The following is a 27,751-nucleotide window of genomic DNA, read 5'->3' on the forward strand; positions in this document are numbered from 1 at the left end:
TGATTGAGTAAACCACAGAGTAATCAACTTTCAGATAAAATGTTTAATATTGTTAACTGATAAATGTCCGAATCAAGTTTGTACTTAACAGGTGACATTCACAAAGTGCTGATTTCCTCTTGCTTAAAGATTCTATTGCTGTCTCTAAAACTTTCCAACTTTAAAAGAGCTGAAATCTTAAAAATAATTCAAATGATTTGTAGGCTTTTAAATTCCTTATTGCTTGCACCTTTCACCATTTTTGCTTCATGTTCAGCACAGGCTATATGCAGTTCTAATTTGTGGAGATAAAGTTTGCTTTCTTAATTTTCACACAGCTGAATTACTTTCATACACAAACACTAGAGAACAAAGTGGCAGTGGAGTAGAGAATTGGAACATAAAACATTTACTATGTCACACACATCCGCATGGCAGGCAGTCTAAGGGCTTAGCTGAGGATAAGCAACAGAGACTGGGGTTGATGAATGGCACGTTTCTCCCTCTTTCCTAGATCTTCAGAAAGGAAGTTCATTTAAAACCCCACCTACTTTGGGTTTCAGACCAAGCCTTTCTGCTGACCTCACTTCCCATCCTATCCTGCCTCTTCCTGCTGTGATGTGTGAGTCCCTGTCTTGCACCTCAAAACACGAGTCTCAGTCTCAGTACTTTTGCAAAACCAGTTTTATTCAGCTTGAAACAGGAACAGCACAATTATTTATTGTAACGGGATCTACCATTCTCCCAAACACAGCAGTCAGGCAGGGTCGTCGCCTGGTGTTCCCTGCATTTATAATGTTCCTTGCATCACCCGTCGACGACAGGTGCTCATAATGCGACTGCGATCTTTTCAGATTTGCTTTCGCAGCAAGCCGCTGCAGCGTTGGGAGCCTGTGGTTGCCCTAGCAACTGATAAGCTGTCTTCCACAGACGCGGCAATTGCACTTCAGGACGCTCTTTGGTGTGTCATCCCTTTGGGGGTAGTCCCAAAACAGTTTAGAAGCCTTACACTGCCAAGAAAGTATAAGAACAAACCCACCACTCAACAGATCAGTCAATACATGACTCAGTCTTTTGTGATTACTCTGCCGTTGTGAGCTAGTAGTGACAACGTACGGGATGGACTCCCCAAATCTTTATAATTGTTTTGTTCTCTTGTTTACATCTACTTGAACCAAACGATGAATGAGCTTGGAGAAACTCAGTCCAAGGCCTTCTTTTGAACCTTGGCTTATTGACAGCCTTGCTACTGTTAAAGAGAATTTGACCCTTAAATTAAAGTAAACATGGATGCAATACGCATTGTGACTTTTTTGTTTTCTTTTGCAAATGCATCAGCAAAAGCGAAATGAAAAAATTAGGATTTTAAGATGTGTAAAACATGTAAAATGTACGTTTGAAAGAATGGGTGCATTTTCGTTGCACTTCTGTTTACTGCCTCAATACGAGAAACAGCCCTCTAATGGTGGCATATTAGCCTCCAGAAAGAAAACCCTGGAGCAAAACACTGTAATGGAGGACAGAACAGGACTTAAAAGCAAATGCATAAATATTTACAACTTTGGCATAAACAATTTACAGATTTCTTCATCTCTATGTTAATGAGGTGGGCACCCCTAATCCTTTTCTAATGCACTACTGGCCAGGTGGATTGTACTGATCTGTGCTCCATTAGCTTGGCCTTGATCAGATGAGAAGAAATTCCAGCTGTCTTTTTTGTTGGCTAATGACAAAAAAAACAATTACTGAAACAATGCCTTATAAATTCTCACTCCTGACCTGAGGTCCTTAGCTACTGAAGTTGAAAATGGAGCGCCACAGCATTATGTTCAATTTTGCTTGGAGGAATTCATGGATAATCTGTCACAGCTAAATGCAGAGTTAGATACAGATGTAGATTCAGCAGTGCTGGACAAACTTCAATAGAGTGCCCAACACCTTCACCAGCAGTTTCCTTGTGGACACCATTGTGCAACTAGAGACAAGTGAGAAGAACTAGCCAATCAGTTACTGTTGCATCTGCCTGGTTTGCCCGACTCAACCAACAGTGATTTAGAAAAAGGTTAGGGCTGTCCACCTCATTGAGATGAAGAAATCCAGGAATAAATAAATCTGGAAATCAATCATTAAATCAATCAATCAATCTGGAAATCATTTAATCTGGAAATAAAAAAATAGGTTTATTTATGAATTAATTAATTTATTTATTTTACAGATTTATTAATGGTAAGGATGTATTTATTTTTGAAACAATTTACGTCTTTGTTTCTGCCATAAATGTATATATATTTATTTATTAATTTACTTACTTCTATGTCACATTTCATCCTCCATACACTGCATGATTCGTTTTTTAGAAGCATAGTTTGAAATCACAAGATGAGCACATAGTATCAAACCGTCTCAGACGACTCCATCATCACTGTGCTCGTACTGTCAGATGTTTTTTCCAAAACATGGAATAGTTTGAGCTCCTGCTGTCTTTTTATGACTGTTATTGAATTTCTTAAGAGAACATTAAATCATAAAAAAACACAGCTGATGATGTCAATAAAGAAAAAATGCATTTAACTTTTTTTTTCATTTCTAAAGTAAATAAACTGTAGTCTACAACGACTTTGTTGTTGCCACTACTTTCAGTTTTTAGAATTTGTGCTTCTGTATTTTTGAAAATGAAAGCACTTAAATCTACCAGTAGGATATTTCTTTGGAATTTTAAAACTCACTTAAGAGGAGAATAATGTTCTGATTTATTTTAAACGAAAGTATGGGCTTCAGAATACTTTGCCTATGACTGTGTATTTTTTTATACAGAAATGTAGATATAATGTAAGCAGATGCTGACCTACAATAAATTGCTGGAAAGAGTGGAACCAAAAAGCATACATGACAGAGGACAGGCCTGACAAGGTCCTTACTCTAAGCAAAGTACCTGCACCGGTAACTGGACAGTTCTTTGACAAATCATTGTACGTACATGAGGGGGTTGTAAGGGGCCGTATGACCTAAGTAGTTACTGTCAAAGCTTCCAAAGTGAATGTGAGGTTGTCAGGAAATAACGCAATGATGTGAGAATATTCCCAGACTGACAGATTTCAGGTGAGTGCTCACCCATGGGGCAGATCCAACTACGGTTCATCATTGTTCCAGATCTTCGACTGCACCAAGAAAGTACCAGAGACTTGCCTCAGTTTGAAAGCCACTCAAGATGATGCACACCAGAATAAGTTGAGGAGCTCTGCATAAAAATAAACAAACAACATGGAGCAGGTGTAGGTAGTCACTACCTTTGCTGTAGTCTGTTCAACAAACACAAAACATCAACCACACAACCATTCTAGCTCTAAATTTCAACAAGCCTTTTGTCTGCTTGCACAGTCCACAACTTTTGCTTCTCTTCTCCAATGTTTCTTGGCACAGTATGTATTGTACTTCTAGTTGAGCTCACTGGAGGTTAACTCTTACAGACACAAGAGCTCACCCTTATGATCTTCAGTTCACTACAAGAATATCAAAAAATAGTCGGCAAGAGTTGCAGCCTTATCATCAAGTTCCTGGAGGTGTCACACTACGCAGTGGATGACAACGGACGTGTGCTGAGGTCATGTAGTGTGACACAGGCTCAAAACCTCTGGGATACAGAAATACATGGGCCCACCAGAAGTAGAAATTTGAATGCAGTGTTGCATTTTCTATTTTTAACTTAACTATGGAATACTATGTACTCATACTTCATAACCAGAACTCTTACTCATATTTTTTTGCCCAGCGATGTATGTATTGACTTGAGTATACTGCTGTTAAACAGTCAAGTTATTCAAGGCTTTATTAACTAATATTGTCTGTGAATTTCAATATAACAGTTGGACAGTAACATAAAATAAATACATCATGCAGAGTAAAATGGTGCTGCAGTGGACTGTGGTTGTATGGTATTTAAACTGACCTTTCAGCAGGTTATTAATCATCTTGACCCAGGATACCACATTTCTTCTACAGCATGCTTACATTTCAGAAAAAAGGCACAAGAGCTGAAGTTGGCTAGCCGCAGCTAATAATCCTGCACTTCAGATGACTTTCGGACTGCTGTAACAACCAGGAATTATACCAGCAAACGTGCCACAACATAGAAACCAGTGGCAATACAGTACAGACACAAAATGTTCCAGCGAGCCTTACAACTGACAGCTTGGTAGTAGAGTTAACTTGTACACTGCAAGTTGCTATTGCTGACAGATATAACAGTGTGGCGAGAGGCTACCTGATTATATCAGGAATATTAGAACTGTGTGAGGGTCTGTCATCGTTTGCAGGCCGGTCCAGTTTACTGACACAATATACACTAGTCAATATACTCCAATTCTTAAAACAAAAATAAATAAAAATAAATGCCTTTTATTTTATCCCAGAAAAATATTGGCATATACTGTGTCTGTGGAGGTGCCCCCTGGTGGTTACACTGTATATGTAACAATAATACACTGCTACTACAACGTATCTGGTGAAAGAGGGCAGATATAAATCAATGACCTAACCAAGTTCCATTCAGTGCACAGATAGTGCAATAAGGGGAGGACTGAAAAAAATCTTGTCCTAGTCTGAGAAAATACTCAATGCTTCAAAAAATCTGCAGCCAAATTATTGCCAATCAGGTGCATCCATATCTGGCTTTGGTATAGAAGTACACATCTACAGATGGTAATGTTGATACCACAAAAATGTGAAAGATATGGACTGAATCCAAGAACACGTCAGTGAGTTCCTCTCAGGGAAGTGAGGCTCTTCCCCACCACTAATGGAACCGGCTACTTGTCTTTGGAGTTGAGATCCACTAGTAGCTGCTCTGTAATATTGAGGGGTCACACTGGAGTTGACACAGCCCGCGAGGTCTTTGCTTACAAACTTTGGCTGCTACTGGGCAGGCATACATTATAAAGCAGGCTCTCAATGCATGCACAGATAATTGATTATAGATAATGACTTCAGGTGCATTCATACAGAGGTCCTCAACTCCGGTCCTGGAGGGCCCCAGTGGCTGCAGCTTTTCATTGTAATCCTTTTCTTAATTGATGACCTGTTTTTGCTGCTAATTAAATTCTTTTGAGTTAATTTTATTTGATTTGCTCCTGAAGACAGAGACCCCTGAATTGCTTCTTTTCCCTTAATCAGCAGCCAAAGAATAATGAGATACAAAATGAACCAAAACATGATCAGCGAACTCTGACCATCATACAATATCTGAAAATAAAGACATATGAAGGTCTCAGGAATGTCAATCTGTTCTGGTCCCCAAAACATTTTAACAGAGCTCTTAAAAGAGAAAATCTAAAATTTCAGAAATGTCTGCTATAGCACAATGAGAGCTGTAACAAGCCACGGAATTAAAGAACGGGTTTAATTAACAATAAGAATTGGCACCTCATTGAGCAGCTGGTTTGAGTGAAATTGGTTGGAGTTTGAGGCCCTGAATTAGTTGGTCTTCTATTGGCTCACTCACTTCACATTTCATTTCTGTTTGAGTGCCATTTAAGGAAAGAAATGAAGAAATTCAGGGGAACAAATCTTAAAAAAACAAGTCAATTTAAATTAATTCCAAAGAAGTCAATTAGCAGCAAAAACAGGTCACTAATTAAGAAAAGGGTTAGGCTGGGGCCCTCCAGGACGGGAGCTGGGGACCCCTGCACTAGTATATAAATCATAAATTAAGCCCACATCCCCACTCTAAATGAATGCATTGTTTATGACATTACTGTGCAGATGAAGGGCTGTACTGGAGCTGTTGTTTACCTGCACACTGAATGTGATCAAATCATCTTAAAGGTTATACCGGCTCAGTTGTTCCATAGTGGCAACAGGAATTCACTGTAAAACAAAAAGCATGTCAGTCCCACTGCTGACACGATGTGTTCCCTGTGTAAGTCATTTAATCTGCCAGTGTACACATGCTACTTGTAAAATGCTTTGCATGGTAGCAGACACTAGACAAATGATGTCTCAGTAAAGCTAGGGTTTTAGATTTAGTGCATCTCTTCCAGTAAGTTTACTCTACAGGGAGATCACAGTTGGGTTAAAGCAGGGCAGGGAACAGCATGTCCTATGGAGGCGGAATCTGCACATCAACTGACAGCAACTGAAACACACATTCTGTGACACAGTACTGCCACCTGTCTCTCCTTTCTGCAATTACACCACACTCTGAGTGTCCATGGGTTTTCATTCTCTCTTTCCTAACCTATATGTTAATAAATTACGTTCACACACACATTGCGTGAGTCTGTTTATTAATGTTAAATTGGAAAGCAGCTGGAAGTTCTAGCCCTATTCCCAACATAGTCAAATTCAACCCATACATTACAGGATGAACATACTCTACAATTAACGTTTTTGACATTAACATTTCTGTGCTAAACAATATTCAGCATTTAAATTAGTACAATTTTTTTTACACAAAGAAAAGTCACTCAACATGGTTTCTAGCCATTTACATTACCATTTAATAAACTATTTAGTTTTGTCAACAGGGGTTCATTTAAAAAAAAAGGATTTTCCCCATTTATCCTTTATACATTTATGTACACTTTGGGGTCATTTTAAATAAGGACTCACATTTCTACAGACTTGTAAGTTTTGCTCAAAGGGCAAATAAAATCTAAAATATCATGTTACCTAATCTGCAACATGGGGCAAGTGAGTGCAGTATGTGTGTGTGCGTGTAAAAATGTGCCAGGCAAAGGTTGTGTGTCTTATCCAGAGACATCTAAAGCTTGCAGGACAGACTCTGTCATCCAGATGACCCTTTAATGCAACTCCAGTCCTGGATGGCCGCAGTGGCTGAAGGTTTTGATTCTAACCCTTTTCTTAATTGGTGACCAGTTTTTGTTGCTAATTAACTCTTTTTCCATTCAATTTAATTGACTTGTTTTTTAAAATTTGCTCCCCTGAATTTCTTCATCATTCCTCTAAATTGCTTTATTTATTTCCTCATATGGCACCCAAACAGAAATGAAATGTGAAATGAGTGAGCCAACAGAAGACCAACTAAGTCAGGGCCTCAAACTCCAACCAGCTGCTTAGTGAGGCACCGAGTCTTGTCATTAATTAAATCTTTAATTCCATGGCTTGTTGCTGGTCTCATTGTGCAATAGCAGACATTTCTGAAATTGTTGATCTTCTCTTTTCTAAGAGCAAACTTAAAATGTTTTGGGGATCTGAGTAGATCAACATTCCTGAGACCTTCATCTTTCTTTATTTCCATATACTGTATGATGTTCACAGTTTGCTGGTCCCATTTTGGCTCATTTTGTATCTCATTATTGTTTGACTGCTTATTAAGGAACAAAAACAATTAAGGGGCCTGAGTCTTCAAGAGCAACTCAATTAAAAATAATTCAAAAGATGTTAATCAGCAGCAAAAACAGGTCACCAATTAATAAAAGGCTTAGAATGAAAACCTGCAGCCACTGTGGCCCTCTAGGACTGGAGTTGGGGACCCCTGCTGTAATGTATAAAGAAGATTTGGATTTGGACATTCATGGTTGAACATATTCAGATGCAGATGCACTTCTGCCACATATACCAGCTATTGGATGTGGTCTTATAGTGTCTTCAACAGCACATTGCCCACACTTTTCTTTAGTTAAACATTGGTAGGGGTCAGAATAGGAAAAGCAGTGGCACTCAATATCTGTCCAGTCAACATGATACCATTAATGGCATGACCATCTCATAAGCTATTTTACAAAATATGGAGTGATGTCCTTTATATGTGCTGGCTGCCCCAGTTGAGCGACACAGTGGAACTTCAGAGCACTGCAGCCTGGGTGTAAAGCATGTGTTATTCTTTAATGTAGGAAGACAGGCAATCCAGCAAATGCCAGAGGCACTTGACCCTCTCTTTAAAAAGAATGTGAGGCTATGGAGTGAAAGCATAAGGCTGCAAGAGCTCTTGGCCCCTGGAGAGCACACAGTCAGTCCTAGGTGGGTATGTATGCGAGCAGTGCCATCTTCTTTAAGGCTCCACATCTTCAGCCACAGGCTCTGCCTCAATGCACACTCTTGGAAACGTTTCACCTCTCCCCCATAGCCACACAGCTACTTCTGGCTTTCTTCAGTACCCTCAGCTCACAAACAGCTTCGTTCTTCAGTGCCATTCCAGGCCGCACCTCCTCCCAACTTTACTGGCTGTTCCTCTGAGAACACTATGTTCTGAGCACTTCATTTCAGGTAATGAATATGCAAATAACCATTTTCTGTTTTACTGTTCAAGGAAGAATTTCAGCAAAATTCACCAGCTTCTTGTGACACTGGCCAAACAGACATTTAAAAAGACACACTAGCACATGTGCTTGTGTTTACCGGTGACAGAGTAACACACACATGTTCAAAAACAGACAGATGCACAATAAATCACCAGTGCCAAGCGTGAGAGGACCACCTGCCCAAACCCCATGCCTGAAACAGACAGAGATCCTCTTCAGCACATGAACAATAACAGACTGATGCAGATGCTATCTTGGTAACTTTTATACTACCTCTCTGTAGAAATACATTATAGACACACACTCTCAACCACTCGTACAATACATTAGAACATGTTAAAAAAGTCACGGACAAACTGTCATGGTAACCACCACACACACACTTACTCTGAGTCACGCCATGTAAAACTTGATTTTGGAGCTCACTGGTTCTTATAATAGTATCAACATCATTTAGTGCAGTGGTTCCCAAACGCAGTCCTGTGGACCCCCTGTGGCTGCAGGTTTTTGTTCTAACCAGATTCACAGTAAGTGATTATAATTAATAATAACTGAGCTCACTTAGTTAGCTGGTCTTTTTTGTCTTTTCTCTTATTCTGCATTCAGAAAAGTACAGCAGTGTGATTTTTACATTATAAGACATTTAGAAATATTTGTTTTTTGCAAGAGCTTTAAATCCTGAACTCTTTTTGATGTTTTCCTATTATTTTTCCCCTATTCTGTGGAGTCTGCCCCCTTCATTGTATCCTAATAGTGACAATTAAAAACAAGGAAAGCAGACACCCGGGCAAACAACACGAAATGATGAAAGGCTGCAACTGCTTCAGCGTCTGCCTCTCTGATTAGTCAATAATGGAAAGACTGAATGGGAATAAGGATAAACATAAATAAAAAGTAATCTCTCTATTGTAAAAAAAAAAAAAACTTGCGACGAGACAAGAACTTTTCCCGGAGACTAGACGTGATCTTTTGAAGAGAGACAGAGAGACAGAGACACTTTCACTTCCCACGAGACGGACAAGTCATGTCATACTTACAACCTTCAGACGCAAGTCCCATGATACACATGCAGAGCAGGTTAGAGATAATGGAAGTATGAAAATTCAAAGTCTAAAAAAATGAGAGTAAAGATCGTATTAGCGCAAACAATCTGAAAATATTACTCGGGGAAATAACGGAACAGCGAAAAGAGATTGAATATTCAGGTGCTGTACAGGCTTTTAAACGATCGCAGCTCCACACAAAATGCTGATCACACGGCATGCAGTAGCAGCAAGTCAACAGCTTCTCGAACAAAGAGGTGAAAAAAAAACACCTGTTACTTGTTCCCCAATGTATCACCATTTAAGTGGGGGGTTCGGAGGAGTGGCCGCGTCTCCTTGGGGTGCGCTCAGCCACCCTCTTCACAACGGCGCCTACCACTGGGGGGGGGGGTAGGCGAGCGAAATGCAGATCACGAGTGAGGGCAGCAACACCGTGCCAGCAATTGCTTGAGCAAAGAGGAGTTAAAAAAAAATTATTTGTTTCCCATTGTATCACCGTTTAAGAGGGGTTTCGGAGAGGAGCAGGGGACGAAGCCCCCTAGTAAATAAATAATAATCAACATGTAACTGTTTAATTTTTATTAAAATGTATTAATACACTTATTTTTGTAATTTCTTCACTGAAGCCAAACGCTGTGAAATAATGGCTCACTTAATTAGGCTAGGAGTCCAATTAAAAACAGAAGCTGGTTGGAACTAAAACCTGCAGGCCCAGGGGTCCACAGGACCGAGTCTAGGAACCATTGATCTAGTGAGAGCTTTGTGAGGACCTCCCACCAATGCATAAGACAGCGGGCCAAGTGAGGTAAAGGCTTTGGAGGAGCCAAGGGAGTGGGTAATTGGAAAAGCCTTGTATACAGATACAGTTTACATATAGTGCCATTCACTGTGACAGATACTTCACTTTCCAGGCATCACAAAAATAATTAGCTAACAAGGCCTTTTCAAAATAACATATCTACAGAGAATGAGCTTAACTATGAGTTAAGTCAAGGAAAAACATCAAATAATTGGTAGCCCCATATATTGCACATTCCCTCAGGCATGATGTTACATTGCTTCTTTGCTGTTTTTATTCAAACAAGCCCAGGATGCCATGGGACATTCTGGTTTAATTTCAATCATTCATGCTATAAATATAATACCAGGTCACAATTCTCTGATGATTGTAAACTTTTGGGGTGTATTGGTATAGGGGGGTGAGATGGAGTCAGGAAGGAAATTTTGTCTGTTGATTGAGAAAGACTCCATCTTAACATCAGCAAAACCAAGGAACTGCTTATTGACATGCACCAAACAGCCTCCATGCCTGGTCACTATTCAGGGAGTGGATGTGAAGGTGGTGCGTTGCTCTGTTCTTGGAGGCTCACATCAATGATAGGCCGGATTGGTCTTGTAAGGCAACGGAACTATACAAGATAGGGCAGTGCAGGCTCTTTTCTCTTAGAACATCCTTTTTCCTTTTCTCTTAGGATTTTCTACACTGTGGTGCATTGGGCTGGTAACATCACTTCAAGAGTGGCCAACTGTACCAGCTAGCCGATTAAGAAGGTGGACTCGGTTATGAGACACACTACCGACCCACTATCACTGTCACTACACTGGGAGAAGACTGAAAATGTCCTAGTGTGAAAAGTCTTCCACCACCCCTACCAGTCAACAAGGGGGCAAGCATGGCTAAACTGGAAACAACGTAAAAAAAACAAAGAAAGGAACACAGCACTCAAGATCTGCAAAAGATCAGTATGTAAGTAAAACTCAGAAAACGTCATCCACTTGTTACTGTACGTACACTTAGATCTGGTCTGACAGAGGAGCTCATAAAGAAAGTCCTTTTCACTTTTTCTTTTCTTTTTATTCCTGAAGTAGCTGCCAAAGGGAACAGTGATTTTCAGTTACACGCTAACTACTAATGAGGGGCTACCTACCAAGGGCTGCTGTACAAGACCTTCAAGCAGAAAAAGGCTTAACTAAATTTTTAAAGTTTAATGAAACATCAGGGGCAAAGGAGACAAATGTTCACTGCTACACTGTGAAAAGATGCATTTTATCATACCGCATGGCAGCACAAATATAAAGCTAGCATTTCAGAGTTGCAGACTACGCAGAAAGAAGAAATCAGTTGAAGTTTTGGACCCTCCAGTGCCTTTTGTTGTGTAATAAATCTGATTACCCACTGATAAGTGAATCAGGCTCTGGAAGGACAAAAGCTCAATTCACGCTGTAATTGCAGGAGGTGAGTAGCTGCTTTTGTAATGTTACGGAATAGCAGCACATGTAGTACCCTCCACATGGTTAATGAGTACTGTATGTAAAGTAAAACTACTTGGACATAAAATTTGATTGCTAGCCACTAACAAATGACCTGCAATGTGCACCTTTAAAGTGATTGCCCAACTGTGAACATTAAATTCAATATTTTACAATCAAAGTCTTTTCACATTACACAAAACAGGCAGAAACTGCAGTGAAAGGGCATAAGATACTGAGATACTCTGTGAATACAGTAAGGAGGGAAAAACAGAACACAAGATTCCGGAAAAATGTAATAGACCATAATTGCTGTGATATACAGAAGTTGCCTAAAAGGACTAAATGTTCTCTTGGGTATAGAGGGCTTGCAATTCTTTCTCCTGGGTTTATGTTCCTTTATTAATATTGTTAAGAAATGTGTAAAAGACTCGAGACAGAATATAGCTAGTGCAGCCCCACCAGACCCAACCATGAAATTAGTAAGAAGTAACTGATCTAAGAGTCAGTCAGACATTTTCTATCCCACTTAGTCCTGAACAGGGTTGTGGGAGATGCTAAAACCTATCCCATATAGCACAGGGCACAAGGCAGGAACAAACCCAGAACAGGGTGCCAGTCCATCACAGGGCAAACACACAGACACACACCAACCACCTAATCTAGATATCTTTAGACTGTGGGAGGATACCGAAGCCCCCAAAGGAAACCAACACGGACACAGGGAGAACATGCGCACTGCATGCAGGACCGTGGTCTCCTTTCACCTAGTAGTGAAAATAATGCAACCAATAGAAGTTGGAACCAGTATGTGATGGCATTTCCTCATTTCATAAGAAGAAGCAAAGCTAATATACAGTATGCATTAAGATTAATTAGAGTATGTGGGGAAAGCATTACAGAAATCCAGCTTGTACAATGAAGAAAAAGAAAATTCAGCAGACTGCAAGAAACAAGAGTGATGGAAGTGTCCAGTGTGTTTTTAAAAAACGTTTTGGCCGTGAGCTGAAAGGCATGTTTCAAAGGACACAACGGATGGGTGATATTTAATCAGACAATTCATCATAAACCCCTACAAAAAAAATTGTTAAAAGAGAGTGTGCTGATGTCAAGTGCATAGCCAGCATGTTTCAAAAGGTAAATAACTGCCTGGAATTGAGCAGAATAGAAGCACTTTTTTTTTTCAATTTACTATTTACAATTGAGAAGCAAATACCATCAATGAAGAATATCAATAATTTGAGCTCATGCCTAATGCATAAAGCAACAATGAACTTAATAACCTAAGAGAGTCATTTTTTTAACTTTACAATTTTTTTTCTTGTTTTATTGACAAATGGTAAGAGATGCAAGCTTTAACCAAAGCTAATATCTGAGCTGATTTTTTATTTTAAATTCTCTGATGATTGTAAACTTTTGGGGTGTATTGGTATAGGGGGGTGAGATGGAGTCAGGAAGGAAATTTTGTCTGTTGATTGAGAAAAACTCCATCTTAACATCAGCAAAACCAAGGAACTGCTTATTGACATGCACCAAACAGCCTCCATGCCTGGTCACTATTCAGGGAGTGGATGTGAAGGTGGTGCGTTGCTCTGTTCTTGGAGGCTCACATCAATGATAGGCCGGATTGGTCTTGTAAGGCAACGGAACTATACAAGATAGGGCAGTGCAGGCTCTTTTCTGTTAGAACATCCTTTTTCCTTTTCTCTTAGGATTTTCTACACTGTGGTGCATTGGGCTGGTAACATCACTTCAAGAGTGGCCAACTGTACCAGCTAGCCGATTAAGAAGGTGGACTCGGTTATGAGACACACTACCGACCCACTATCACTATGACAATTCGTCATAAACCCCTACAAAAAAAATTGTTAAAAGAGAGTGTGCTGATGTCAAGTGCATAGCCAGCATGTTTCAAAAGGTAAATAACTGCCTGGAATTGAGCAGAATAGAAGCACTTTTTTTTTTCAATTTACTATTTAGAATTGAGAAGCAAATACCATCAATGAAGAATATCAATAATTTGAGCTCATGCCTAATGCATAAAGCAACAATGAACTTAATAACCTAACAGAGTCATTTTTTTAACTTTACAATTTTTTTTCTTGTTTTATTGACAAATGGTAAGAGATGCAAGCTTTAACCAAAGCTAAAATCTCCAGTGTCATACATATAGAACCCAGATACTTTATTAAAATAACAAAATATTAACAGTCCAACTAACACATAGAGACGGAATGTTTAGCATTTTACAAAACATTCCTCAGCCCATAGTAGCTGCCATGTTACAACAAAGGCTCAACTGTAACGGTAACACACCCCAAGAATGATTTTTGACAAGTTTTGCACCTACTATTGTTTACCAGTTTTCCTTGCACTTAGAAGATTTACATGACTTTCCAAAGAGTTCTACACTTCTGTCATTTGTTTGTGGTTTACTGTTGCACTTTCTGTTTCCTTAAACCCATTCAGCTTTCTGCTTAGTGAATAATTAAGAGGTACTCGGGTTCCGGGAAGAACGCTGAACACTCAGAAATCGATGACATGTCGTGCCTCCCTCTGAATCCTAGCCATTGCACTGTCAGGAGGATTACCGGTGCAGTACAGATGACCCCAGGTTGTCAAGAATGGCGGCCAAAGGACAGTGCTCAGAGTGCAAAGACAGAAAAAATTGCATTGTTTTTCTGACACATTTTTTTTAGTGTTGCCTGGACTATAATGTTTTAAAATTATTTAAATAATGTATGTGCACTATGTGTATAAAACAGATATAGGTTCTCTTATCCATCTAGTTTATCCAGCAAACCCAGGCCTAACCGCAAAGCCTTCAGAGCAAAATAGGAAAGCCATTTGAGACAGAGGAGCACAATGGGAGAAGGAAAGCACAGGATCTCCCCTTGAAGATATGCAGACATACTCTGTACCCCTGACAATACTCTCACTACTAATACAGTTTCTTTTATACACTCGCTGAGCAAATTCTTAGGAACACTATACCAGTACTGGATTGGGTCTTCTTTTGCTCTCAGATCAGCCTCAGCTCTTCATGGCATGGATTTCACAACACTCCTTTGAGATTCTGGTCCATGTTGGCATGATTGCATCACACAGTTTCTGCAGATTTGACAGCTGCAAATTCATGCTGTGAATCTCCTGTTCTACCACAACCCAAAGGTGCTCTACTGGATTCAGATCCAGTGACTGGAGAGGCCACTGAAATACAATGAACTCACTGTCATCTTCATGTAACCACTTTGAGATAACTCTGCTTTGTGACATGATGTATTGTCCTGCTGAAAGTAGTCAGAAGAAGATGGGTAAAGAGTAGCCATGAAGGGTTATGCATGGTCAGCAACAGTACTCAAATAGGCTGCAGCATTCAGACAATGATCAATTGGTATTAATGGCCCCAAAGTGTGGCAAGAAAGCATTCCCCACACCATTGCACCTCTACCACCAGCCTGGACTGTTGACACAAAGCAGATTTGGTGGGTATGTGGATCCATGCTGTTGATGCCAAATTCTAACCATACCATCTGTGTGCCTCAACAGAAATAAATATTCATCTGACCAGGCTATGGTTTTTCAGTCTTCAGCTGCTCACTTTTGGTGAACCTGTTCCCACTATAGCCTCAGATTTCTGTTCTTGGCTGACAGGAGTGGAACCCAACATGGTTTCCTGCTGTTGTGGCCCATATGCCTCAAGGTTTGATTCACTGTGTTTTTCTGCTCATCACAGTTGTACTGACTGGTTGAGTTACCGTAGCCTTTGTGTCAGCTCAAACCAGTCTGGCCATTCTCCTCTGACCTCTCTTATCAACCAGAAGCACAGAACTCACTTAATGTTTTTTTCGCAACAGTCTGAGTAAATGGCAGGAGATCAGCAGTTACAGAAATAGTCAAACCAAACCAACTGGCACCAACAATCATGCCACGAGGATGCGATCAGTTTTTCTCCATTCTGGTGTCTGGTGAGAACATTAAGTGAAGTTTCTGACCTGCATCTGCCTGATTTAATGCATTGCACTGCTGCCACATGATTGGCTGATTGCACTGATAAGCAGGTGTAGATGTGTCCCTTATAATTTGTTTAGTGAGTTCATCTGTCCCTGTCTACCTATGCAATATACTTTCAATCTATGCATCTATCCCATAATGAGGCAGGTACAATAATAATAAGACAGTTACAACATAGCATGTCTTCCTCACTGTGGAGTTTCTTAGCAGTATAAACGATACAAAAGGATAGGTCTATCCATAATTATTTTAACCACATAATGTCATCTCATTCTTACTCAAAGTTCATCCCAGTTTAGAACTTTACTCTTAACTAAAACTAAAGATTTATGTATTACTCATTATATTTTGTAATTTGTATTTATTTTAATTATAATTAAGATGGCCCCTAGTCTTCAGTCATTTGTTCATACACCTTACTTAATTTGAAGGATTTATTTTAAAGCTTTGACAAAACTGCATATAAAAAAACACTTCTAAATGTACCTATAACCACACGTCCACACCTATGAAACATCTATGAGAAGGAACTGGAAGAAGACTGGAACTCACGTTTGCTGGGATTCTTTTGTACAATTTCATATGAAATAGAGAAGCCTGTTCTCTAGCTAGCACAGAGCTTTGTTCTCACTCTCAAAGGACCTGCTTGTTCCTTATGAAAAGATATGCAGAAATAAAATGCAATCCTGGGAGTTACTAACACGATAATGTAAGACGTATGAAGCACAGAAACTATTCCAGTTATTTATTCATTTTTTGCCATATTAAAGTTAAAGGCCAAACCTCAAAAACAAATTCTTGTTTGCCAGCTGCAAACTCCAGCCCTCAAATGCTGCTTTAGCTCCTACTGTACTTTTCATTTGTTCAGGATTTCCTGTCAATGTTGCGGTGTAATTATGGAAAGAAATATTTTCTGTCCCTCCAGTGGTTCGCAGCACTTTTAAAAGATCAAACATGTTAATTAAAAGGTTTATTTACAGTGAAGTTCTGGACATGCGATGGGTTCTGAGGTCTGCAGGAAATTCTTTCTTCATAGCACAGGACAATTGGAGGAGGTCAGAAATTCATTGCACTTTTTTAAGACTGAAACTTAAGTGCAAGTCCCCTAGAACCAAAAATGAATACACTGTTTCATTGGTTTAGAATACCGAAGGTGTGGCCCCTTAGACCAGCCTGCTACCCTTCAGTAGTGACTGACAGAAAGGCTGCCATTTTGAATTCTGACAGTAAGTATTTTTGAAAGTTAATAATCAAACTACAACCCATGAATAGAGCTTTGGTGTTTAACGAGAAGAAAAAACGGTTTAGGCAGCATCAGGTCCAAAAACATTACAAAGTGTGGATGAGGGTGAAGTCCATCATATGACATATTCATGTGTAACCCTATATCCTCACACTGGGAAAATATAGCCATCGATTGCCCCTGGTGTGGTGAGAATGTAATGCCTGGAGAAAACTCGTGTGGACATGGTGAGAACATGTACACTTCATATAGAGGATCAACAGTGAGTGTTAAATACAGTTTGTTATTGATCTAGCCCATGAACATCTACTGCTAGGCAGAAACTAAACTAGCACAGCCCACCATTCACTTGCAGAGTACATCGACAAGGCCAATCGTCCTCACACATACCTTTGGAATTAAGGAGAAACATGGAACATGTGCACACTACACAGACAGTGACCAGGCCCGAGATTCCAACACCAGCTACTGGTGTGTGTGGGAAGCAGCAGTAATCTCTAACCACTGTGCCAACATGCCACCCTACACAACATGTATATTAAATATACAGATACATCTAATTTCATACATTAACCGCAATGTGAAATGCCCTGTCAGTTTAAATCCTGGTCAGCTTAACTTATGCTAAATTTAAGTCTATAGAACTTAATACAAGCCTTATTCTTTGTCTGTCACTCTTTCCAAAATTGGCTACTGAATTGACACTTGGTGCTACTTTTAATTACATCACTAAGGTAACTGGTTCTGCAGTATGTATTTACAGTTGTTGGTGTGAAAAAGAGATTTCAGAGATTTGTGTGAAACTTACCTCAACCCAACTCCCTTCTGTGCCCATTTGTTCTTGCAAAAGAAATTAATTCAAAGTAACAGCTGACAGTCATTTTAAACATTCTTTAAAACTATTTTAATATTCATGCCAATCGTTCATTTTTCTGAACTTAATGGGGTTGCAAAGAGGTCGAGTGTACTTCAAAGCAGTGGGCGTATGATAGCACTCCACAGTGGATGAGGCCACAATCCATCATAGGACACAGTCTCACATACACATACACACACATAGGCTATTTTACATCACCAGTTAACTATGCACATATATATTTAGAATGCAGAAATAAACTGAAGTATGGGGATAAAATCCAAGGTTGGCAGTAGCCGGACCAGAGATCTGAATACTGGTCTCTAACCATTGCACAGACATGCCTGCACACTCCAGTCAAGTCACCATTTAATCTGTCTCTTCAGACTTCAAAGATTAAACTTCTGTGATGTCTTTCTAGTAATAAGGAGACCAAAACTGCACACAATATCCCAGGTGTGTCCTCTTGAGTGAGGTAAACAATCTATAAGGAGACCAAAACTGCACACAATATCCCAGGTGTGTCCTCTTGAGTGAGGTAAACAATCTTAAGAATAAAGTTCTTGAGTGGTTCATCACACTGGGACATACCAGGTTTGACTTGCTCGATGTCAGCCTAATTACAATATGAACGAGACGAGGCATGTGGATGAAGGTAGAGGATTTTCCATCATGACTCCTCTTTTGAATGTCACATTGCTAGTCATGATAGAATATTTTCTATCTAATCTGATCTTAAGCCCCTGTGCTGCAATTACTGTATGTATTGTGTTGGCTTGACTTGCATCAAAAGACAAACACAAGCCCCGCAAATGGCATCCTTGAGACGCTTATGTATTTGCATGGAAGGCAGAGACAAACACCGGGAACATGTTGTTATATTATCCATCCCATCCATCTATTACACACACACACACACTAGGGACAATTTAGGATTGCCAATGCACCTAACCTGCATGTCTTTTTGTGGGAGAAAACTGGAGCACTGGGAGGAAACCCACGCAGACACGGGGAGAACATGCAAACTCCACGCAGGGAGGACCCGGGAGGCAAATTCAGGTCTCCTTACTGAAAGGCAGCAGCGCTACCACTGCGCCACCATGCCTCCCCTTGTTCTATTCTATTCTATTCTATTCTATTCTATTCTATTCTATTCTATTCTTCTTCATCTTCTTCTTTCAGTTGCTCCTATAAGTGGTCACCTCAGAGGCTTAACTTTTTCCATATCTTCCTGTCCTCTGCATTTTACTCCATTACATTACATTAAGCTTTAGAACCTCCATGTGTAATCATCTTTACTATTATCATTTAAAACATGAAGAACTTTGCATTCATTTACATTAAACGTCATTTGTCACACATCAGCCCAAGTCAGGATTCTGTTAAGATCAGGGACTCTTTCTGCTAAACCACCTAATTTAGATTAATCTGCAGTTTTAGCCTACCTGATTTTTATATCCTGGTTTAAATCTTTTTTATAAATTTTAAAGAGTGGCAGTGGCCTCTAAACTAAGCTCTGCAGGAACTCATTTCTAACATCTCTCACTCTTAAATAAAATGACGGTTCTCCAACGGCACTATATGGTTCCTTACTGGATTGTGTGGTTCCTTATAGAATCACTGCTTGACAAAGAACCATCTCGTTCTGGAAAGAATTCTTTGTCTATGAAGTTCATTCTTTGTGCTTCGAAAAACTTCCTAATATGCTGAAGACACCTGAAATCTTTAATGTATGGTAGGCTACCTAGCAGGACACCAAAAGATTATGAAAACCCTGACTTAGCATGTGTTATTGTACATATGCAACAAGAGACCCTTTAGAATCATAATCTATTGGTATGTGACAAATACTCAAACCATTCACGCCTGGACAAACTGGTGAGGAAGGCAGGTTCTATTGTAGGCACGGAGCTGGACAGTTTGACATCTGTGGCAGAGCAACAGGCGCTCAGCAAGCTCTTGTCAATCATGGAGAATCCACTGCATCCACTGAACAGTATCATCTCCAGACAGAGGAGCAACTTCAGCGACAGACTGCTGTCACTGTCCCGCTCCACTGACAGACTGAGGAGATCGTTCCTCCCCCACACTATGCGACTCTTCAATTCAACCCAGGGGGTAAACATTAACATTATACAAAGTTATTGTCTGTTTTACCTGCATTTTTACCACTCTTTAATTTAATATTGTTTCTTATCAGTATGCTGCTGCTGGAGTATGTGAATTTCCCCTTGGGATTAATAAAGTATCTATCTATCTATCTATCTATCTATCTATCTATCTATCTATCTATCTATCTATCTATCTATCTATCTATCTATCTATCTATCTATCTATCTATCTATCTATCTACGGTATTCATGTTTATTACTGGAAGGAGCTGGTTATAGATCTAAATGAATAAAGGTTGTTTCTGGAATCTTCATTTGCATGGGCATTTTGGGAACAAAAAATGACATTGCTCTGAAGAACATTTCTGGGAACTATATTTTTAATACCGAAAAAATCTCCTACTACAAACTTCTTGCTTTCTCCACCCAAGGACTGTGTCCAATGATTGTACCATGAGAAAAGGCACAAAGGCTCACACTGTAGTGGAAAAATCTACATTGGAGTTTCGATTTCTAGCTAGTGTTTTTTTTTTTTTTTAATTAATTCAAGGGCTTGTAACTAATAAAGATGGCTCTAGCTTTAAAATATGACCCTCTGTTGTCAGGGCGGCAGAGCTCCAGCAAACACAGCAGAGCCGATTGCGAAAGACAGCGGCAAATCAATCTAGTTTTGTGCAATTCAAGGTTATAATAATGGCTGCATAGACACACAGTGAAACATTAAGCTTTTTTAAATGTATGAACCTTGTGGATTTGTAATCTGTGGCACCTTAATGCTGAAGCTTGCCAGGTGATTTAATGAGGCAGCATGTGTAATTGGCTTTTCAATTTATTAGTAATATAAGCACTCAGAACAAAACAGCACTGGAGCATTGGTGGCAATAATGTGAGGGTTTAGCATTGTGCTTTGAGAAATATTATATGGAAACAAAAGACTTAATTTTAAAATGGTGGAGAAATTCTCCATATGTACTGATTCAGGGTCATGTTGGTACATGGCATTAACATTTCATGCACTATATGGTATCCAACTGTTCATTTTCTGAATAAAAATGTATGATTATAGAGTCGAGTGGAGCCAAAACGTGTCCCAGCACCAGTGGCTGCAAATGGATGAGATGTCAGTCCAGTGAAAGACAATTTAGAGTGACCAACCAGTCTAATGGAAATATGTTCGGCATGTGGGAGATGAATAAGTGTCTCTGTATGTGTTTGTATGCACTACCAGTTATAAATTAGCTATTTTATTCTACAGTGCACATCGTTCACTTTCTTATGATATACTTTTAACCAGAAACTGATGTACCTTTAATGGGAAAACCAGAGCAATATTTCATGCAGATTTGTCCTTGGGATTCTAAAGAAGTCTGTAGGAGTATTGAAACAGATGCTGCAGAAACTCATCACTGTGCTCTGCAGCATTAAAGTGAAATCATATCTGAGTAGAAGGGAAACGGGGAAAGAGAACAGCTGCAGATATGAGAAGAGTCTGAAAAAAACGTAACTTTGTCCATGTGTGATAAGGCAGCAGCAAAGCAAATGAGATTTGCCTTGATCACGGTGTTGGGGATTGCCAGTTGTTGTGTTTCTGTTGCAATAAATAAGGAGCACAATGCATATTTAATTAAACAAATGTACTTGGATTTTACGGCTAAAACTTGGAGGTTTTCAAAAACAAATCATGTGTTAGAAGCCATCAAATGACCCCACTCAGAGGCAGCCTCACTACAACTGTGCATTTCCCAATAGTGGGGGTCCTTTTCAGTCTAAACCAGTTTACAGGATATGTCTGACTCTTTTAAGAAAAACATTTCTCTTGAATGGCAATTGCAAAATGAAGCATCCCCAAATTACTTACTATAACAATGTCACGCTTGTTTTTTTTCTGTTTGATTTTGAGAATCAGAACATTGCAGCACTACTGATAATAAAAAGCAGTTAAAATCACATCATGCAAAAAATACACTAAATTCACTTGCAAATAGTATTAAACCGAGTTCTTTGAAACCTAAAATCTGGAAAAGGATAAGACCTCAATAATACTGATCATTAAAACATAATCAAAAACATAAAACAGGATAAAATTATTACAGTATGAAATAAAGAGTCCAAATACGAGACTTCCTTTGACTAGCGCCCGGTTCAGGGCACACCTGGCTAGACTTCAATCCCTGAGACCCTAAATAACACTAAGCTGGTTTATGACTGTTATGCAAAATAAAGAATGGCAAACGTGCGCGCTAAAAATAAAGTTACAGTTACAACCAAGGTTGTAAATAGTAAGAAAAATGGGAAATTAAGACAAACAACAACCTGACAATATAAAACTGCAGTGATGAACTGGAAAGATTCAGCTCCATCCTGTGGATCATTATGCGTCCATCCATTCATTTTCTGAATCCATGCCGCCCAATTTTGGGATCAGAAAAAGGGCAGCAACCACACATGGATGGGGCGCCATTCCATCACAGTTTTATTAGCAGTCACAGCAGCAGAACTATAACCTAATATTTGTATCTGATGCACCGTGCGTCCCAATGGGACGAGTGCCGCGGTGACTGCCCCCCGTCGTTCGTTCACTGTATGTGCCTTTCAGTGACAGCCGAGTGAGTTTCAGACGCGACAAACGCAGCGCAGCATCCACGAAGGAGAAAACGTGGATCAGTTGTGTCACATATGAAAGCAGACCATACTACAGGCAGAGAAAGCGAGGTCTGAGAATCCTTAATCAACGAGGTCCGAAGATCCTTGATCAAACATATATACACACATAAATACATACATACATACATACTTAAACAAATACAAATCAGAAGCATAAGAGTGTGCGGATTAAGCTCACGGTCATGCCACTCCCATTTTGGAACAGTGCGTGGAATCTTAACGTATCAACGGGTTATTGTTCGAGAATGTAATGCATGCGTCTTTTCATAAGCCATCTTCAACCACAAGGATTGTTAACTAGAAAACGCAAGTTCATGTGAACCTCGATTTTGTAAATCCGAGTTATTCATGTTTGGGTCGCGGAAAAACTGAGTTTATACCGGCGGGAAACGGGAACCATACCTGGACGGAAAGTAAAATACTTCACAGCGTTTCACAGGGTATACGCATTCCTGGTCAGTCCAAGATAATGCTTTTTTTTTAAGTCCTGAAGTGAAACTCGCGAAAACTCCAGAAGCACATTCTAACTTCACAAAGAAAAACAATTGGCAGAATTGTAAAAGGGATACACACCGGTGATGAACCGCACATTTGATATTTCATATATATATATATATATATATATATATATATATATATATATATATATATATATATATATATATATATATATATATACACACAACAAAAGGGAGAGAACTTTTGTGTTTCCCCATGTCTATCCATCTAATAAGAATATTACACGTGGGTATATGCAAAAAACAACGTACCGCTTTGTAGACTAAATAGATCCTGCATGGCTTAAAGCTGACTCTTCTTGCAGTCGCATTTTCCGCGAAATAAGATCAGTCAACTTCAGTTTCTGATGTTCTCTCGTGAATACTGTAGTTTCAATAGTTCCCGACAAAAGTTCCGAGAAAAAACACACCGGTTGTCATAAGTAAGAGACTACATTATCCTATTAACAGACTGTCACTGTCCTCGGCGCTCAGAGGCTGGCTCTGTCGCTATTATTATTGTTTGTATTATTATTAGACTTTCGCAGCACAATTCGCTGTTACTTTGCTACAGCAGCTATAAAATGCTTTCCAAGACGCTTTTCCTTTGCTCCCAATTCATACTTTAAAGGGAGGCTACATTGACACGTCACAAAAAACTGCTCGCAGGCCCCGCCCCCCGAAGGAACTCGAACTTTTCACCTCGCCTTCTTTTAGGAAGAGTAAACCGCTAAGCCACTTTCATTGTTATTTTTTGTCGTTTCCTGTTTGTTAAATCTTCCACGTTTGCGTACATTCTTTTATTTCTATCAAGATAAACGAGGCCTCGAGCCACAAAGCCTCTATACATCACAATAACAATGGTGCGTCATGCATGTAACGCCGGGACGGCACCGTGGCGCAGTGGATGTTCCGTGCATGTTCTCTCCGTGTGTGCTTTGCGTTGGTCTGCGTACTCAGGCTTCCTCCCACAGTCCAACAACATACTGGTTAAATTGAGTAGTGATGCTTAATTGGCCACTGGTGTGTGTGTGTGTGTTAACCGGCTGTCCTGGCATTGCTCCTGCCTTGAACTCGATGCTTGCTGGTGTAGGTCCCAGCGTCTCTGCGATCCTGCTCAAGCGGGTTTAAGCAATAGATTGAAGTGTATAATGTCATGTGACACGTGTGGTTCGCATGATTCACTGGAAGTGAGCTGGTGACTGTGCAGTCAAGTAAGGTGTGTGGGGCAGACATTGTGGATGTGCTTTTGCATACGTTGGTGTACCCCTGTGGTGGTATAAAGTAACGGTGTGCAGGAGCGAGTGTGTGCTAAGGTAATTTTTTATCGTTTGTATTAGGAGATGCTAAGTGTGTCACTATGGTGGGATGAAATACATGCAGGAGGGAATATTGTGTGCTTTTAACCCATGATACTGATGTACTGTGTGTGTGTTTATTCGCGCGTGCCTGCAGCGGTCCGTTAGTTCGCCAACCCATCCCCGGCAGTACTGGGCGCTAAACAAGGAATGGCAGCTACGGTCAATAGCGGGGCCCACTCACTATCACACACAGCAAACCAATATAAAATAAGAAATTAGCTGAATCTGTAAAGTCGAACGTCAAGGTAACGTTATCCCGGTTACATCCTTGAGGACGTGGAAAGAAACTCGTGCAATCCGGAGGAAAACTCACGGGAAGAACACAGACAATCCTCAGGCGCGTTATTCATATCCAAGACGTTGTCTCAGTAAAGCGCCTGCGCCACTATGTGCATTGTGAACGCATACGTGCCATATACGACGGTGAGTATATGCTTGTACAGTCACGGTTTCGCGTGTAAAACTCACTGGTAACTAGTCTTTCATTTTTATTTTCCAAAGGTCAATAAGCTGCCATGCACCGGTATCTAAGACGGCCCATTCATTTGCGCAATTAGTGACAGAGACGCGCGTGAATTTACAACATGACAACAACGAATCGGAGCGCGATCTTTACCCAGTAAGCGGTGCGTTTTCTTTCAACGAAGAGCGCAGTGCAAACCGACTTTCCTCAGACAGTCAAATGTCTTCGTTGTCCAGCAAGCCTCTCGAGGGAGCACGAGAAGAGCCCGGCTCCAGGAAACGGCGTTTGTAGTTTTACCATTTCATCTTGCATTTCTGTTAAGCTTATCTGGGCGACATGTAATAAATACACTCCTAAAAATTAAGGTGCCAGAGTTGTTCTTCAGAGAGATGCCATAGGGGAACCATTTTTGGTTCTGAAAAGAACTCTCCACATGAAGGTTGGAAACATAATGTAAATGACCATGAGTTGATGGTAACAGATTTGTGAAATGCAAGTGGGTCATGATTTTAAAGGGACTCTTCCAGCATTCAGTAACACAGGCCAAGTCCAGGTTTTCTTAATAGCCTACAATACATAAACAATTTCAGTTTTTTCTACATATTAGAACGTTTTTAAAGCACAAAGAACCAGCTTCATATTCAAAGAACTCTTCCCAGAATGAAGTGGCGCTTTGCCAAGCAATGGTTTTGCAAGGAATCACACTACCCAGTAAAGAACCATTAAGTGCCATTAAAGAACCAGTATTTTTAAGAATGTAGGCAATTGGTTCAGGACTGGTTCTATTAAGAAAATGAATTGGCATAATTTTAGGACTTTAAAAATTTCACCTTACTATAGAAAAAGTGTGGTCACCAGAGCCATACATTTAAAAATAATACTAAATGCCGTCAAAGCGCTAATAGTCAATAGTGGTCAGAGCCGTGCAAAAGTGAGTCTTTTGTTATTGAAAATGGTTTGTGGGACAGAGGGTGGGGTGCCATTTTAGAACTTGATGCCAGCATCATGCAGTTTACTGTTGCTGGGGTCCATGGACCTTTCAGAGGCCAATCACACACACACATGTCACACTCACAAAGGGATGATTTAGATTTTTTTAGTTAAGCTATCATGTCTGTCTTTGGACTTTAAGAGAAAAAAAAATGACACAGTCACAGGGAGAACATTCAAACTCCATACAAAGAATGTGTGTGAGGTTCAGACCTTAAACCCTGGATCAATGAGGCAACAGTGCTTGGTGCTGTAACGCTGTACCAACCTGTGCAGTACGCAGACACTCAGAATATTTTAATTTTAGGAATTATGGAGGAGACCCAAGCTAGCCAACTTGATAGTGATAAATAACCAGGTGAAAAATAATAACATTAGCAAAGTTTAAAAAATCGGGAGTGGTCTCTCGTAGACTTTCTCATATACTCGGATATGGGGATGGATATTTAAGGAGTAAACATAATATTTTTATATTATGTACATTAAAGAACCATCAACAACAAATCAAATCAAATTAATAATATATTAAACAATTATTATAAAAGTAAAGTTGAATAAATTAGACTCTGCAGCAGCATGAATAAAAAAAGTACCACTTCCGGTTAATGGAAATAGCTCAAAAGTTAATAGAAATCAACGTTTTGTACCATAATACTTGCATGCAAGTATGCTTGGCCTAAGTGAAAGCATACTCAAGTTATCGTGTTTGCATACACACACACAGACAGAAAGACAGACACACAGACATAATTCCAAAGATGGTATTTACGGACTCATGGAGGTTTAAAACATCGAGATTCATCAAATCTCAAGATCGAATTTCTGGACGATTGTAATACTTTCCCTATACTTTGATTGCAAGAAAGTAAAAAATGATGAATGATCTGTCATTTAAAAAGTGTGTAATTTAAAGTCGTGTGCTAGGTCTCCAGGGCTTTGACTATGTGTCTGACTTTGTCTGTTATAAATGACTGTGGACCTCCCTGAGGTTTATTTTCCATGTTGATGCTGCTGACTGTAGTTTCTGTTTTCTTTTCCATAGCTCAACAATTAATTCATGGACAGGGAGTGTTGGGCTCCATTTATGTCAGCCCATTTCTGACTAGTTTTGTGTCTTTATGCACTCAAATTTGTATTTCACCTTAGAATTTGTCACAGCATTCTGTACCTGCACTTAGTGAAGGGCACTATTAAAAACTAAACTGAATTGAACTGAATGAAGTTCTCGGGGAACAATTGGACTACTTTTTATGTCATTATTACAGCGACAATACTGTGCAGTGTTCTGATAGCATGCATGTAACATTCATATTACATTTTGGTAAAACAAATTTAAGCCTAAAATGCTCATTTACTTTTCAAGTAGCAACATATTTCAGATATCCCAAGTTATCAAAACCTAAAGGACAGCAACAATAAAATATAACAGATGCCCTCTCAGTCTGTAAAGAACACAAATGGAGGTACTGACCTCTTCATATAGGATGGAAAGGAATGCTTCCAGGCTTAACTGAGCAGCGCTACCCACTTCACCACCATGCACTGTGAGACAGTCATTTATTTTTTAGAACCGGTCCTAACTGGTCAAGCAACTCATTCAGGACTTCACAGAGAGTCAGTGGTGGGAATTGTGGTGGAAACTGTTGTTGACAGTGCAGCAGCTCAGCCAGTAGGCCACAATGGTGGCCACTGCTGAATAATCTTCTTAGAATGATTACTCAATGGCTAATTTTATTTCATATTTTACTTCTTAGGTTTTGTCTTCACATTTTGTATCACTTACTTTGAATTAAACCCGCTGCCTATATTTGAGCCTCACATTCTGTGTTTTTATAAGACACAGATAAACTGTTCATTCATTCTCAAACATGGTTCAGATCATGATTGTGGGATCTGAAGACTCTGCTGGCCGCACTTGAGTGCAAGGTAGATACCAGCTCCAGAGGAGGTGTCACTCCATCATGGAGCTCACCAATGCATGCTCACTTGTTTAGCGTCAACTGTTGATCTTACTGTACTTAT

At 39.7% G+C, this 27,751-nt stretch overlaps 1 protein-coding gene across 2 annotated transcripts in view; it reads right to left on the reverse strand.

Moving 5' to 3' along the window:
* The window catches only part of LOC114667020 (estrogen receptor beta-like), a 110,777-nt gene extending 87,249 nt beyond the window's left edge, over positions 1-23,528 (reverse strand). For both annotated transcript variants that reach the window (XM_028822094.2, XM_028822093.2), the window contains exon 1: positions 23,189-23,528. In XM_028822094.2, the coding sequence (XP_028677927.1) occupies positions 23,189-23,216 (28 nt within the window). In that variant the 5' untranslated portion in view covers positions 23,217-23,528. The remainder of the gene's footprint in view (positions 1-23,188) is intronic.
* Between the last annotated feature and the right edge of the window lie 4,223 nt (positions 23,529-27,751).

Source organism: Erpetoichthys calabaricus, chromosome 16 (assembly GCF_900747795.2).
Source record: "Erpetoichthys calabaricus chromosome 16, fErpCal1.3, whole genome shotgun sequence".
NCBI classification, from domain to species: domain Eukaryota; kingdom Metazoa; phylum Chordata; class Cladistia; order Polypteriformes; family Polypteridae; genus Erpetoichthys; species Erpetoichthys calabaricus.